This window comes from Hoplias malabaricus, chromosome 9 (assembly GCF_029633855.1).
Source record: "Hoplias malabaricus isolate fHopMal1 chromosome 9, fHopMal1.hap1, whole genome shotgun sequence".
In the NCBI taxonomy this organism is placed as follows: domain Eukaryota; kingdom Metazoa; phylum Chordata; class Actinopteri; order Characiformes; family Erythrinidae; genus Hoplias; species Hoplias malabaricus.
The window spans coordinates 13499914-13517264 of NC_089808.1; the positions used below are offsets into that span (position 1 = coordinate 13499914).

The 17351-nt window shown below is 38.1% G+C and overlaps 1 protein-coding gene and 1 long non-coding RNA gene across 2 annotated transcripts; both read left to right on the forward strand.

Moving 5' to 3' along the window:
- Positions 1-2623: 2623 nt before the first annotated feature.
- LOC136707322 (fibroblast growth factor receptor 4-like) lies at positions 2624-6960 on the forward strand. Its single transcript, XM_066681315.1, has 4 exons — positions 2624-4007; positions 4144-4497; positions 4596-4925; positions 6911-6960. The coding sequence occupies exons 1-4, from the start codon at positions 3965-3967 to the stop codon at positions 6958-6960; spliced, it is 777 nt and encodes a 258-aa protein (XP_066537412.1). The 5' UTR covers positions 2624-3964.
- Positions 6961-7209: 249 nt separating this feature from the next.
- LOC136707368 (uncharacterized) lies at positions 7210-9677 on the forward strand. The gene is made up of 3 exons (XR_010804212.1): positions 7210-7366; positions 8276-8310; positions 9564-9677. It is a non-coding gene; the product is annotated as an uncharacterized lncRNA (long non-coding RNA).
- Positions 9678-17351: the final 7674 nt, after the last annotated feature.

Here is a 17351-nt window from a genome sequence, read left to right on the forward strand (position 1 = left end):
AGATATCTGCTGTTCCTTGTGGTTTATGTAAAACTATAAATGTATGATCAAATCCCTGCTCTGCACAACTCTTCACGCAAAACACAGCAACTACATTGCTAGGAGACGAACACAGTCACAGTGCTAACACAAGTCAAAATATTTCTGCACCTAAAACCAAGTAATACCAAAATAGACTTTTTTTTTTTTTAAATCAACTGATGTGTGCACTTCTGATAACCATGGTGAATTAACAAAATGGTTTGTACCATTTAATAATTGGCTGTATTTGAGTCAGTAACTACTATTCATTCATGGTTTACAGATCTGTATATGTCTTAAATCACTCAAACTGATGGTGAGACGCAGTTGCAGGTTTATTAAGCACAACACTTGAAGTAAGTTCCAAACCAGAAGAAATATTCCAAAAGTCAAACATTAGTTCAGCGAGATAAACAAGTAAACAGCAAACCAAAAAGAAAAAAATGTAAAGAAAATTTAAGAAGCAGAATGGCTCAGAATTGCAGAAACCACTCAAACAAAATTTTGCAAATATGTAGACCAAACAGAGCTTAATAACACAGTAATATTTTACTTTAAAATTACAGCTTCAAAATCATTGTGGTGCTCCTTTAACACCCTGCCTAACCACCTACTGTATGAATTAAAATGGAGTAGTACACGTTATAACTGTATATATATACAGGGGTTGGACAATGAAACTGAAACACCTGTCATTTTAGACCACAATCATTTATTAGTACGGTGTAGGGCCTCCTTTTGCGACCGATACAGCGTCAGTTCGTCTTGGGAATGACATATACAAGTCCTGCACAGTGGTCAGAGGGATTTGAAGCCATTCTTCTTGCAGGATAGTGGCCAGGTCACTACGTGATGCTGGTGGAGGAAAACATTTCCTGACTCGCTCCTCCAAAACACCCCAAAGTGGCTCAATAATATGTAGATCTGGTGACTGTGCAGGCCATGGGAGATGTTCAACTTCACTTTCATGTTCATCAAACCAATCTTTCACCAGTCTTGCTGTGTGTATTGGTGCATTGTCGTCCTGATACACGGCACCGCCTTCAGGACACAATGTTTGAACCATTGGATGCACATGGTCTTACTGGTGCAATGTGCAGTTTTGGCCACCAGGCTGCTCCAATTTAGCCATGAAACCTCCCACACTACAATGACAGGTGTTTCAATTTCATTGTCTAACCTCTGTATATATATATAAAAACATTAACAGCCACCTCACTTACTTAATGCACGCAAATCAAACTTTATTTAGTGCACACTCAGTACTCACAATCTCTCTAAGCAAAGTTCTGGATCTCTGGTGCAAGCAAGAGGAACCAGTCTGAGAACAGTAAAGGGGGAAAGTGAGGCCCATGGAATGGTGAAATGTCCACGCAGTCAAATACAGCTCCCTGGGCTCTGCAGAAACTCTCAATGTTCTTTAAAGTGTCACTCTGCTCCTCTGCAGCTTTTGGCCCCTTCCAGTACTCAGGCTCTTAAAAAGTAAAGATATCTCAAAAGAAATCAGTGAATATTAAGGTGCTTGAGCACATTAATTATTGAAATAATTAAAATGAACTTTCTAGAATTTCCTGTAAATAAAAATAAAGAGAGAACAAAAACAAAAACATATTTATTCTTCTGAGTTGACTCAAAGCCGACCCTATGCCGTAGTCTGTTCAAATATCCTGTGCCATTGTGAATGGGTGCATGTAACTGTTGAAATAACATAATTCATTTTATTTACTTTGACCATTTCTGCTGTGTTCATCAGTGTCAGAATAATTAATGGCATTGTATTAAAAGACTGGGGAATCAAGAGTGACACTAAAGTCTTTTCACCTATAGTGTGTTATGCATAGTCTTGTTACAAAAAGACATTAGAGCCATAATTAGTCATGGTACTTTTACTTTCGATACTTAAGTACATTTGAAGGTAAATACTTTTGTATTTTTACTCAAGTGGAGATCTACAAAGAGGGCTTTTACTGTTACTGGATTAATATTTTGAGTATCTGTACTAACTCAAGTAAATGGTATGTGTACTTTGTCCACCACTGGAAGCAGGAAAAGAGTGAACACTTCTAGTTCAGGCTCAGTTTCATTGGTCTGTCATTTTATCAGCTCCTCTGACAATACATGAGTACTTTGTAGTTCAGTTACATACTGCAGTGCTATAACATTAGATATTGATGATTTGAGTGACTTATGGAAAGCAGCTTATTGGCAATATCAGCTGTAAAAATAATATACAATTAAATCTTGATTGTAAAATAATTTTAAATGTTTTAAATGAAAAGTAAAACATGCAAGTCATGGGTCATATTCACACTGAATGATCACTGGATTAGGAACACCTGGCAGGTGGTTGATTACTAATAAAGTGCACCCAGTTGGTGGTTGCATCACAGTCAGCTTCTGCATAAGGTATAGAACTGTTCACTGCACAGAAGACATTTACCAGCTTTATGTAAACAGAGCAAATCAGGCAGATTCGACTTTGGATATGAGCCTGGAGCTGTGCTGTCAGTATTCACCAGGAGTTGATGAATCAGCAACAAACATCTGGCCACAGCAGCTGGCCACATATGGTTGACCTGAGAGGCGAGCATTTTGTCTGTCATGACTGGTAATGCAGCAATAACATGCCACAGTGGGTACAACAGTGCACCAGTGCAACAGTGGGTAAGCAGAACCAATTTCAGCCATGACTATGCAAGGCACCCTGTATTGACTAAGGTACAACAGCTGTAGACCTACACATATGCCACTGTTGACCACTATTAACAACCAGTGCCAAAGAAAGGTGTTAGTGGACTTTGGACACACTGAGTCATGGCAATGGACTGGTCTGCATCTAGAGGCAACTGCGTGAAGGTGCACCTCAAGGTTGCAACCGTGACGTGCTACAGGCCAGTGGTGGTTGTTTGATTGTCTGGGGAGTTTTCTTTTGGTATGCCCCCCTCCCCGTAACACACCCACACACACTGCAGTTACTTTCGGTATTTAATGGTGGAAACTATGGTTATGCTAATATGTACATTTTATAGAGAGTGAGGAGTTTTTTTTAAAGCTGCTAAAGGCCTGTTTAAGCCTTTTGTTTGATGTGGTTCTGATTTTCAGCATTTCATTCTCACTGCATGCATCCCCTTGCCCTCTACACTGTGGTTACTGCACACATACAGTAAGACAGTGCTCACTGTAATAAATAAGAAAACAAAACAATACATGTTGCCTTTAATATTATCATATTACCTAGAAAAACATACATAACACAGGTGTTCACTAACCAGAGGTCACAATCACTGAAAAAAATAAAATAAAATTTGTGTACAAATCTGGGATTATTCCTCAGTGTACGTGGGAAAAAGACAGGCTTGATTACATTTCCTGCAGCCCAGGAAAAAGTGAAACATTGACATAAACTTACTTTGTAAAACTGCTATCCATAAACCCAAATATTATTTCTATATCAGCCTGAGACTCCAGAAACAAACAGGACTTGGAGGAGTCAAACAGAGTCACATGAGAAATAACACTGAATATAGAAAAGATTTAGCATTTTGCCACAGGTCTCAGACTTTGGGAGAACAGTGTTGTGATGGTGATGTGTTAACATCCTGCGATTATGAAGCTAAAACTAAGTTAGATGCCCAGCAAACCTTTCTGCTTAGAATCTAAAACTTGATGTTCTGGGATTGTGCATCAGGAGTGATTTGCATATTCAATTCTATTCTCATGCCCACTTCTGTGAGTGGTTGTGGCTTTATTCTACTTCCTATAATTAAAACCAATCAGCTTTCAGCACAGTGTTAAAAAGCTGCTCTTGCAGAAGATTGCCACAATTCTTAGCTGCACCATGGTAAGTGATCTCACATAATTACTTGCATTACAGTGATATTTAAGTTAACACGTATTACACATAGTTGTTGTTTCTGTTTTTCAGGAGATACATTGCTCCACAATGACCAGACTTTTTACACTGGTTTTCTTCTCAGCAGCATTAGGTATTGTTTAAGGTGTTTCTATATTTTTTAGTTTGTGTACCTCACTTAAAAAGCACAAGAATTTCTGTACAATGCCCATTTCGTATTAATGTCCAGAAAACAATAGAGCTTTATATGAATTTATTTTGTTTTTCAGGTGACAGCTCAATGACAGACATTCCCTATCTAAATGGAGTAAAGTACTTTCAGAAAGGGGACGATATTCATCTGAGTTGCTTATTTTCACCCCTATATGCACAGCCCAGCACTGCATGGTTCAAACAGACTCCAGGAGAAAGGCCTCTCCTCATTGCTTCTGCTTTACATTCAAAAGCTGTAAACTATTATAACAACTTCAACAAGACTGGCCGCTTTAAAGTGATAAGAGAGAAAAGCAGCTTTAATCTGAGCATCACAAACACAGGGCCAACAGATTCAGCTACGTACTTCTGTGTAGTTTCACATTATATACATACTGAATTATCAGACTGCACTGTTGTAGTCCTTAAAGGTAGGTGCAACAGTCTTGTTTTAAAAAATAGCAATTGTTTTAAAACCCATACCTTAACCTCTGTCTCATGCAGTGATCAGTGAATATTTTCTCTTCAGGTTCATCTTCAAGTCTCTACACTGTTCTCCAGACTCCTGTATTAGACTCTGTTGAAGTGGGAGGCAGCACAACTCTGCAGTGTTCAATCCTCACAGATGCGTCTGCAGGAGAACACAGTGTGTACTGGCTGAGACATGGATCAGCAGAATCTCCTCCAGGAATCATTTACACTCATGGAGACACTAACAGTCAGTGTAGCAGGAGTTCTGAGACTGATTCTCCTACACAGAACTGTGTCTACAAACTCCCCAAGACCAACCTCAGTCTCTCTGATGCTGGAACTTACTACTGTGCTGTGGCTGTGTGTGGACAGATACTGTTTGGGAACGGGACTAAACTGGACTTTGTAGGTAAGAGTGAATATTTAAAATAATTTTCACAGGTACATTCCTCTTGAGCAATGTCAGCATGCTGTGGGCTACATACAGTAAATTTAATGAGGTAAACCAAAGCTAATAGCCAGTGTATTGTCATAGCTCTTGTAAACAGAACAGTAAATAAGTATTACATTTAAGAATCAATTTTAGTGTAAGACAGAAGAGACTGGCATACTAAAAAGTTGAGGAAATAATTTGTGACCATATTTTTTTATTGTTTGAATGATTAAAATTATTTAAGTTTCTTTAATTTGTAAAACTTTCAATTTATTTCTTGCCTTGATTTAATTATTTTATTATGACAAATGTTATGCAATTCATTCAGTCATTCATTTAGTCATGCATAGTCTGTAACCGCTTATCCAGTTCAGGGTCACGGTGGTTCCCGGAATCACTGGGGACAAGGTGGGAACACACGCTGGAGCCAGTCCTTCTCAGGGCGACACACGCTCACACATTCACTTACAATTTTCACACCTATGGACACTTTTTTGAGTCACCAATCCACCAACCAACGTATGTTTTTGGACCATGGGAGGAAATCGGAGCTCCCAAAGAAAATTCACACATACGCGGGGAGAACACACCAAACAGACAGTCACCCGGAGCGGTTCTTGAACCCACAACAAAAGTTCCTGGAGCTGTGTGACTGCTGTGCCATAGCAATTAATTTTCTCTTAAATTATTTTTGGTTTTTATACCTGTATGTAGAATTAAAAAATAATGTCCACTCAATGCAAAAATGTATAATAGTTGTGGTTTGTCTGAAGCTTAGCTGGAATCCTTGTGTGATGGAAAGAAACGCATTATGCAGGGCACCCGTCCATTACAGGGCATCACACACTCATCCAGTCAATGACACACACATGCATGGACACTTTTGTCTTTTGTTTTTGAATTGTGGGAGGAAATTGGAGGCCCTGGAGGAAACCCATGAAGAAATAGGGAAAAACAATATGATAAGTGAGATGAGGTGGGGATTTAACCCAGAATGCCGGGACCTCCTTTAACTGGGGAAAATAACATGTAAATAAAAAATAAGATATATTAGCAACAAATAAACTGTGCTCAGGTACTTAAAATAAATTTTTAAACAAAAAATAATAACTGACCAATAAGAAAATTAGAAAGAATTATGTTCACGTTTTAAACAATATGAACCAAGACATTTTTTTTTTTTGGTAAATGGTTTAGAATAAGCAACTCTGGCCACCAATAAAGAAAATGTGCGCACTGCAAATTGCTCTCTCAAAACTGATATTATATATTATAACTGATTTATTATATATATAATATTTTTTGTCACAGTCACACAGCTCCAGGTACCTGGAGGTTGTGGGTTCGATTCCCGCTCTGGGTGACTGTCTGTGAGGAGTGTGGTGTGTTCTCCCTGTGTCTGCGTGGGTTTCCTCCGGGTGCTCCGGTTTCCTCCCACAGTCCAAAAACACACGTTGGTAGGTGGATTGGCGACTCAAATGTGTCCGTAGGTGTGAGTGAATGTGTGTGTTACCCTTTGAAGGCCTGGTGCCCCCTCCAGGGTGTATTCCCGCCTTGTGCCCAATGATTCCAAGTTAGGCTCTGGACCCACCACGACCCTGAACTGGATAAGGGTTACAGATAATAAATGAATGAATGAATGAATGAATAGTATTTTTTCCCCTATCTTTTCAAAAGTGCATAAAGTTTTAGGGTACTCTTTTTTAAAATCACTTTCCTATTCATATTTAACATTTGTTTTTTTCTTTATTTTTCTCTGTCTTTATTATATTCATGAAACATATATTAATAAATCAGTCTTGCCTTTTGCAGGAAACAGTCTTTGGGTCCCAGTCGTTGTTTTAGCAGCATCAAATGTCATCTCTGTGATTCTAGTTTTATTTCTGTGCAGAAGATTACACAACAGTTGTCAGAAAGGTAGGTTTTACTTTGAGACTTAAAGGCTAAGCACCACTTAATGGACCTTCATGAATATTTCACATTATTTTAGTTACTGACATATATAAGTATGAATTAAAATTAAAATACCATGCTTAATTTGCTTTAAAACTGACAATTTTATTAAACTGACGGAAAAACCGAGCTCGCTACGGAAATTTTTTAACGCAACCGTGACGTCACTGATGGACAACAGCTGAAGAACGCTGCGATAAAACACGGTTATGACTGACTGTTATGATAGTATCTAACTAGCGATAGCTAAATAACAAACATTATTAATGACAATAGCCTAGCAATAAGCTAAACTCAAATTTAGAGGTACCGTTATTCTTGTAAATGTGATCGAAGTCGAACTCATTCGACACTATAAACCCCCGTAATGCAACTGCGTAGCCGAGTATAATCTGAGCCACCGAGTTTAGCAAGCCAAGCTGACACCAACTAAAACAGGCGAAGTGAGTGTCCTTACCCTGTTTACCTCCATGTTACAGAGGCTCTTGAACACCTTTCGTCGGTTTCCTTACATGCCCATATTGTTGGAAAAGCGCAAGTGAAATGAGCTACAGATAACGGAGTGAGCGGATTGTTCTTTCCAAAGTGCCCGTTTAAAGTTGACAAATTTAGTCAAGTTTGGGCCATTTGTGCACAGATGTCCCACTGTACATTGAATTATTGCAGCCAAAAACAACACACCTTTTCCTCAATTTGCATTAAATTAAGTGCAACTTCTAGAGTTTGTAACACTTTGTCTGTGCAAACCTCCCCTTTATGGCGGGGGATTTGAGAAGCTCCAGGCCTAGAGGTTACGTGGTGTGTAGTAAGCCGCTAGCAGTTAGCATTCAGGACACATACTCCAGAGTAGGCTACACCAAGGCTAGTTTTTTTAGCTACTCCACGGACCATACAAAGCCAGGTCACACGGCTGCTACCCCAGCCATTCATACATAAAGAAAAGGGCAGCGGGGAGCTTCGTAATAGTGTTACTGGATTGAATAGAGTTTACACTAAGATGGAGGAGTGCAGCCTAACGCTTACCCTCTTCTGGTCACTCTAATGGCCCCACCCCTCATTGGGGAGACGCTTATATACCTGCACCCATATATATATGGGCAACGGTCTTTTAAACCTTATTCCTTCAATTAGAAAGAAATAACATGTTTTCTGACTATCAATAAACACAAGTTAGGAACTCAAATTCCACTGTATTTATTTGTTTGACACTTTCATAGAGCTGGTGCTTAGCCTTTAAGCGATTGTGTAACTGTTGTTGTTATTTAATGCATTTTAATATGTTTACAAGCTCCTCAAACTTGAAATCAATTTGAATATTTACTTTGTTTCCTCATTATTTCTGTTTGATAAAGATGCTGCTGAAGGCCACTCAGTCCAAGAAAACCAGGTGATTATTTCATTTTATATCTTTGTGTTCAGCTAAAGATACATTAATCATGTAAATGTCAACCTTCAGTTTGTCTACAGTATATCTCAAGCTAAATACATTGTTATTGCACACCAAAAAGTTATCCTATTTCCCCACATTTCTATTCTGCAGCTTCATTTGTATGAAGCAGCTTTTATTGATACTTTGTGATACCAATGGAGCAATGAATATAGAATTCAATATTCGCTTTAGTATGACTTCAACCTACAGTGTATAAATATTGTGAAAGGCAATTCCACTTGTTTTGTTTATTGCTAATTATGGAGACCTGTAACTCCACTGCAGATATTTGTCTTGGCTAGTTAACAGTTGGTGTGTTGCATACAGCTTTGGTGCAAAATTCACTGCTCAGAATGATTCTAGAGGCAGCATTGCCATTGAGGCAGAAGACATTGAGACTGGTTACTAGCCAACAGGTGGAGAGAAACCTGATTTATTATCATACATTGGGCAAAAACATATACAGTACTGTGTTATAAACCAGTTAAGCTCTACTTACACCCTAGTCTTTGCCTGCTCTGACTGCCAGAAATGTATTTGAAAGAAATGTGTGCAATGAAAGTTTAGTTTTTTTAATGTAGGCTTTGTTCTGTTTTGTAATTTTTTGAAAGTGCTGCATAAAATGTCAGAATGTCATAATGCTCATCTGCCTCTGAGGGAGATTCTGAAGTACATTCCTACACATTTCTGTTAAATTGCTGCTTCTGAAGAAGCATTAATTACATTAATTATGTCATTCTCAAGCTTCTTCAGAGACAGCAATCAAAATCAAATGTACCAAATGTGATTCTATACTTATCTGCCTCAGAGGCAAAAGAATATTGTTTAACATTCTGTAGTTCCTCTGATTCAGCAGTCATAACTCAAGTGTGCAAGAATGGACTTCTTTAGAATCTGCCTGAAAGGCAGCAGAGCATAACATTTAGCTTCCTTAGGATGTAATTATATTACCCTCAATTCAAACAGAACAAAAGTTCATAAATTCTGAAAAAAAAAATATGTCAGGAATAAAATATGAACATTATACTGCACTGCACAAACCACAGAGGTCTTGGTGGTGCTTAACTAGTTTCTGGAAGTATTTGATAATCTCCCAATCACATATATTCCTGTTAGCTGTTAAATTAATTCCTCCTTGAGGGCAGTGCCACCTCCCGAACTTTTGTGAGTAGTGATTTTGCCATAAGTTTAAGTACAGTGTGTTTCTACAGGGCTTGTGTGAGGAATCTTTAAACTATGCTGGTCTGAGTTTCACCAATAATGCACCATCATCCAGAGGAGCTAGAAGACACCAGAAGCTTAAAGACACTGAAGTTTACTCCAAGGTCAAATTTACTCAATAAAGTTTTTTTTCTACAAGAAATTTGTTCCTGTTTTTTTTGCTAATGTTTGCTCTCATAAGTATTATGATGTAACATTTCTATTTTATGCTGTAATAATAATCATGCTGTATTTTTAAGTTAAAATTAATTGATTGTATTTTGTAAAATAAAACAAATTTAACTTAAACAGAAGTTAGGACAGAGGCATGTTTACCACTGTGATATTCTTTCCTTCTGATTATGCTCATCTGTGAAGCAACGATAATTATTTAGCAGTTCTGTAAGTGAAATTATTTTTGCCCATTCTTGCTTAATACAGCATTTAACTGTTAAATGGTTAGGCCATCAAACCAAATCATTCATTCATTGTCTGTAACCCTTATCCAGTTCAGGGTCACGATGGGTCCGGAGCCTACCTGGAATCACTGGGTGCAAGGCAGGAACACACACTGGAGGGGGCACCAGTCCTTCACAGGGCGACACCAATGGCAACAAAGCGGCACACTAATGTAAAACCTAATTTTCCCGTCAAACCCTTTTAGGCAGCAGACCAAGTATCTCTTGTGCGGCATGATTTGGACTGTGCATGCACAGACCTTAACATATGCAGCTTATAGCAGCAGAGAGTTGTTACCAACTGCCCCATAAAAATACAGAATTGTCCCATATCTAGACACTTAAAGATGCATTCTGATTTGAACCAATACAGGACATGTTTGAGGTCACATTTTTATGGAGACAGTTCGAGACAAAAACAAATGTTTCTCCTTCTCTGAGCAGGAACAAGGGTCAGATACTCCACTGCTCCTGAGCAGAGAATGCGCATTTCATTGTTCCTTTTTATTTAGCCAATAAGCAGCCAAAGTTATCTGTCTATCATTCAGTGCGGCAGTCAATGGAGTCACAGTTCCTCCTACAGGGGGTTGTTCTGTGGCAGTGCTGAGAGCAGCAGGTCAGAGCTGAAACACTGGAAACTACAGCTCTCCTTTCAGATAGAACTAATGTTAGCTCCATGTCCTGGAGTAGCTACATTTCATTCGTCACCCAACACAGTTCTGAATAAATTTAGTAAAAATTAAAATATAATCACAATTTCATATAGATTAACAATAACATTAACAAACTATTATTAGAGTGTAAGACAAATATGTCCTAAATAATCAATTAATTCTATGACATTTTGACTGGACATATAACAGTGTAATGAGGATGAGACTTAAGATTCTTTCACTTAAGATCTTATTGTAATGAACAAATTAAAATAATAGTTATTTTAAACTGGTAATACAGTTTACACAACATTTTTTTTTCATTTATTTATTTCTGGCAAGCCACAGAGGTCTTGGTGGGGCTTTACTAGTTTCTGGAGCTATTTGATAATCTCCACCCAATAGCTGTTAAATTCATTCCTCCTTGAGGGCAGTGCCACCTCCAGAACCTTTTTGAATAGTGATTTTGCACACAAGTTTAAATACAGTGTGTTTCAACAGGGCTTGTGTGAGGAATCTTTAAACTATGCTGGTCTGAGTTCCACCAATAATGCACCACCATCCAAAGGAGCTAGACGAGTTTAGAAGTTTAAAGACACTCCGAGGTCAAATTTCCTAAATAGAACTGAATTTTCAGCCAGACTTCTGTTTTTTTGTTAATGTTTGGTCTCATAAGTCATTGTGCTGTATTAGTTTTAATATATACTGTAATAATAATTGTTTTGCTAATGTTTTGTGACATTAAGTCTCATAATGCTATATATCAGTATGCTATAATAGTTCTAATGCATGCTATAATAATAATGCACTATTTTTGTAGTCAAAAGCCACATTACCACAATGTTAAATGATGTAGGATAGTTCATTCATTCATTCATTCATTATCTGTAACTGCTTATCCAGTTCAGGGTCACGGTGGGTCCAGAGCCTACCTGAAATCATTGGGCACAAGGCGGGAATACACCCTGGAGGGGGCGCCAGTCCTTCACAGGGCAACACACACACTCACACATTCACTCACACCTATGGCCCTTTTGAGTCGCCAATCCACCTACCAATGTGTGTGTTTGGACTGTGGGCGGAAACTGGAGCACCCGGAGGAAACCCACGTGGTCACAGGGAGATCGCACCAAACTCCTCACAGACAGTCACCTGGAGTGGGACTTGAGCCCACAACTTTCAGGTCCCTGGAGCTGTGTGAATGCAACACTACGTGCTGCGCCTATGGGATAGTTGTAAATATATAAACCCGATTTTCTGAAGTTTTGGGACAATTTTTTAAATGCAATCAAAATAAGAATTTTTACAAAGTAAAAAAATATATATTATGTACTAATTGGACAACTTGATTGTATTTTGTACAAAAAACAAATTTAGAATTTGATTTCTGCACCACACTTAAACAAAGGTTAGCACAGAGGCATGTTTACCACTGTGATTACCTTTCCATTTGATTACACTTATTATTTGTAAGGTGAGGATCATTTTTCTGCAGTTTTAAAAGTGACATTTTATGCCCATTTTTGTGTAATGCAAGATTTAGCTGCTCAGCAATCTGATTTCACCATTGTCTGAAGATGCACTATATATTTTTTGATAGGAGATAGACGTGGACTGCAGACAGGACAGTCAGACACACCCACTCTGTGTTTATGAAGCTATGCTCTTGTAGCTCATGCAGAATGTGGTCTGCCTTTTATTGGCTAAAATAATATCAAATAATGTAATATAGTCAAATCAGTTACATTTTATTTATAGTAAGATTTTTTTACAGCAAGTTGTCAAAAAGTACATTTAAAGAACTCCGGGTCTTAGCCCTAGGAGAGCAAGCATAGGTGACTATGGCAAGGAAAAACTCCCTTTGAGCATGAGAAATAAACTTTGTGAGGAACCAAGACACAAAAGGGCAAGTCATCCTGCTTTGGTCAACCCTAGAGAAAACAAACTGGCAATGTGTGGATAATGCCTAGCGATGTAAATAGAGAATAGATTGAATTAGGTAAGGATTGAACAGGATTGACCCAGTTTTATTGATCAGTCAGTTGCGTGGATATGAGATATCAAGAGTATGCAAAGGATTCCATGAGAGATGAGTGTGTTCTAGAGGACATGCTGGTAATGTATCATGGTCAGAGCTGGACATACAACAAGCAGGCAAGTACATCCTATTCAAACAAACTTTCCTCAACATCAGATCAGACTGGATTTGAGATTATTAACTGATAATAAGAGCTGATATATACATGAACAGCAAAAGCAAGCGGGCATTATTTAATTTACTAATTGGATGGGCTTCTAAATACTTTTTCCCACTGATTTTATCATAAAAGTAATTTTGATTTAATAATGAAATTGAGTCTTCTTTGACATGTGTTTTAATTTCTGTTTTGTTATATTTTTTTTCTTCGTGTAATCATTAAATAAATGATTGTGAGATTGAGGTTTCTTCTGATATTCTTTTCCACCTTAAATGAGAAGCTTGTTGACAGAAGTAACAACTTAGTTGAGGGTCGAAGTGGATCTGGATCCTACCTGGAATATCTGCTCACTAGGGGGAAAGACACCCTGGACAAATCCCTCACAGGGGAACACACATTAATACATTCACTCACACACACCTAAGGACAGTGTTGAGTAGCCAATCCACCTACCAACCTATTTTTGGATTGTAGGAGGAAACCAGAGCACCCGGAGGAAAACTACACTGACACAGGGAGAACAGACCAAACTCCCCACAGAGGATCACCCTAAACTAAACTATTGAATTTAGGAGTTTCAATCACTTCCATGGCCAAAGGTATATATAAGCAAGCACCTAGGCATGCAGACTTCTTCTACAAACATTCTTGAAAGAATGGGTCACTCTCAGAAGCTCAGTAAATTCCAGTGTGGTACTGTCACAGGATGCCACCTGTGCAACAAGTCCAGTCATGAAATTTCCTCGCTACTAAATAGTCCAGTTTCAGTAAATGGAACTCTTAATGCCTCAGCATGCCAAGAGATTTTGAACAATTTCATGCTCCCATATTTGTGGAAACAGTATTTATATTTTAAGCTCTTTCATGTACGCACAGTCTGTATAATCTCTCTAGAAAAACACTGCCAATAGAATGAAACACTTTGGGGCAGCTGCACATCAGCTTGTACTCACAAAGCACAATAGCTATGTCAGCTTCAGGGGTCTAAAGTGTAGGCTAGTGGGGCATAAAGCCCCAACATTGAACTGTAAAGCAGTGAAACATTTAGATGTGTTGGTATGCAATATGTAATGATTAATAACTTATAATCAGATATCAGTACATGACCTCACTGATGTTCTGGTGAATGAATGCTGTCAAATAGTCATGGTCATTCAGTATCTAGTGTTAAGACTTTCCACTTGCCTGGATGGTGTTGTACAACTTGAATTACCTGTAAAAAAGTATTTACCCTTTTGTTTCCAAGCTAATATTAACAATGATATAAGGGCATTCTTGCAACATTTACAATGATGATACTGTGGGGGCAGAGGAGCTCAAGGGGTAGTTCTGAATTTGCTCAGGGGCCACCCTTTTGTGGGCTATTTGTTTGTGTGTGTGTTTGTGTATGTTTATATTTGGACTTGGTGGATAGCATGATGTGAGGGTGTTGGGGACTTTCCTCGATGGAGTTTTCATTGCATGGGGTGCCCCTGCACACACCAAGCCCAAATTGCTCCCCACTCCCTTGCATACTTTTCCCTGTGCGTTTTAAAGGTATTAATAAAGGTTGCTTGAAATGCAGTAATGGCACAGTTTCCATACCCTGCCTCTGAAGATGTTACAGTATGTTGTCTGTGACTTTGTCAAGCTGAATAACTGCCCATTCTGTCTTCCTTGATGCTGGTGAATCAATATCTGAACTGGGATGCCCCCATCTGCCTGACGTCCAACCGGTATTTACCATGAGATACCCCCATACATGTCCCATTAAAAGTTCCCCTATAGAGGCTTGGTTCCTCTCACTGTTTCTTCCTCATTCTTAGAGGGAGTTTTTCCTGTCACTGTCTCATCTGCTGTATTTACTTTTGGCCAGGTCAAAATCATTTAATCTTTTCATGGTTTTCAGTATTTGTAATTTAGTAACTATGAGTAATTAATGGTGGGAACTATTATGGCACTAAAAATAGAGCATTTTTCCTAAGAAGCTGTTCAAGATCTGTTTACAGTTTGTCTTTGATGTGGTTGGAATTTTTAGTCATCCACTCTCACTACAGGGTCTGTGTGACATCAACACCTTGGTTAATGCTACATATGCATTCAGATATATGATAAAGTTCACAGGAAAGTAGAAGAAAAAGAAAAAAAAATCTTGCCATTAACAAAATTAGATATCACGTATCAAATACCATTTTATTAAAAAAAAACACACACACACACACACAAAACAAACAAACAAAAAAAAAATGGATGAGCAGATGTCCACAAACTCCTGTTCAAATACAATTTGTAACGCCGTGCATAAAATCATCAAATAAAAATTGTTTATATGTCTATGATTATTTTTCACTTTGACTGAGACCAAAAGAAGCAAGGTTTACTTTCCTACTGCTCTGAGAAATGTGCGAAGTTAACATAAAATTACTGTGTAAAAGTGGTACCAATAACCAGAGAGAAATTTCTGCTCCTGCTGTAGAAGTCAAAATAATGATAAATTTAGAAATGTTTCTGTTACATGCCACAAGCGTCATACTATGAAAATAGCGCTGAAGCGGCCATGTATTAACCTGCTGCAGAATACTTAACCACCAAAAAAAAGGGGTAGGTAGGGGCCCACCAAACATTTCTCATCAGAGTCTAAAGCCTGATGATCTGGGTCTGTTCAGCAAGAATGATTTTCAAATTAGTTTTTATTTTCATTGTCATGTCTGTGAGTGGGTAGGGCCAAATTCTACTGCCTGTTATTGGAGCCAATCAGCTTTCAGCACAGTGTTTTAAAGCTGCTCTTGCAGAAGTTTAGTACGATTCTTAACTGCAGCATGGTAAGTGAGCTCACTTAACTGCATTCAAATGTTTATTTTTAAAATATAACTCAAATTGAGTTTTTTTTTTCTCAGGAAATACAGTGCACTGCAATTACTACATTTATTTCACTGCTTTTCCTCTCTGCAGTATTAGGTACTGTTTACAGTGTTTCTATGTATACTGTGTATGCTGTGTATAATGACAATAAAGGCTTTCTATTCTATTCTATTTACTTTTCAATATCCATAAGCTCATTTTGTGCATTTGATGTAAGTAGTACAGATTTTCATGTACTTTCAAAAAATGTTGTTTATTGTTTTATTCTATTTTCTTTTAGGTGACATCTCCCAGATTGAGGTTCCATGTCTAAATGGGCTGAAGTACTTACAGAACAGAGACCATATTCATCTGAGTTGCTTTTTTACATCAACCCTTGCATCTGTTACTTCATGGTTGAAACAGACTCCAGGAGAAAAGCCTCTTCTCGTTGCTTCTGCTTTTCGTACTGCAGCCGTTAACTATTATAATGGCTTCGACAAGATCAGCCGCTTTAAGGCATTAAGAGATGAAAGCAGTTTTAATCTGAGCATCACAAACACAGAACCATCTGATTCAGCTACATACTACTGTGCAGTTACATATTTTTCAGATATTGCATTAGCAGACTGCAGGGTTGTAGTTCTTAATGGTAGGTGTTTGTCTAATTCAGACTGGTTTTATAAAATAGCATCATTATTAAAACCCAGTATAAGGCTCATTTAGTGACCAGTAACTATTTTCTCTTCAGGTTCATCTCCGAGTCTCTACACTGTTCTCCAGACTCCTGTGTTAGACTCTGTTGAAGTGGAAGGCAGCACAACTCTGCAGTGTTCAGTCCTCACAGATGCGTCTGCAGGAGAACACAGTGTGTACTGGCTGAGACATGGATCAGGAGAATCTCCTCCAGGAATCATTTACACTCATGGAGACACTAACAGTCAGTGTAGCAGGAGTTCTGAGACTGATTCTCCTACACAGAGCTGTGTCTACAAACTCCCCAAGACCAACCTCAGTCTCTCTGACGCTGGAACTTACTACTGTGCTGTGGCTGTATGTGGACAGATACTGTTTGGAAACGGGACTAAACTGGACTTCACAGGTAAGAGTGAAAATTTTATAGTCTCATTTACAAAAATACTTTTGTTAACCAATGTCGTTCATTTATTTACGACAGAGTTTTAGGGCCACGACGTTGGAAAAAAAAATAAGATTCAGAGAATAAAGTCGGAATTTTGAGAAAAATCTCGCAAAAATTCTGAGTAGTTTCTCTGAATAATTCTGAGAAAAATCTTGGAATAATTGAGTAAAAAAGATCTGTATAATTCAGAGAATATAGTCAGAATATTTAGAGAAACACTGTGTGGGTTATTATTTTCCATAATATGTAGACAGACAGACTAACAGTCTGTGCGCCATGAGTGAGTTGTAAAAGCAGTCATTGAAGTGAACAGAATTATTTATCAAATGCATCCACATGACATGACGACCCCATCAGTGCAGCCCCTAACTGCAATGCATAAGGCTTTAGTTCAAGTTCAAGGCATTTTCATGATTATTGTTTGTATCCTGTGAAACTATATGCCATGAGTTTGTGCACTGATTCAGGGTTTAAAAACTAATCACAGTGTTTATTCTTGAAATCTATACCATAGTATGACTTAAGCAAC

What these genes read in the sequence shown, in the direction of transcription:
- LOC136707322 (XM_066681315.1), top strand. Translation starts at nt 3,965, where the DNA reads ATGACCAGACTTTTTACACTGGTTTTCTTCTCAGCAGCATTAG. An exon ending in TTTCTTCTCAGCAGCATTAG is followed by an intron (nt 4,008 to 4,143) that starts GTATTGTTTAAG and finishes TTTGTTTTTCAG; the next exon opens with GTGACAGCTCAATGACAGAC. An exon ending in ACAGATACTGTTTGGGAACG is followed by an intron (nt 4,926 to 6,910) that starts GGACTAAACTGG and finishes TTTGAGACTTAA; the next exon opens with AGGCTAAGCACCACTTAATG.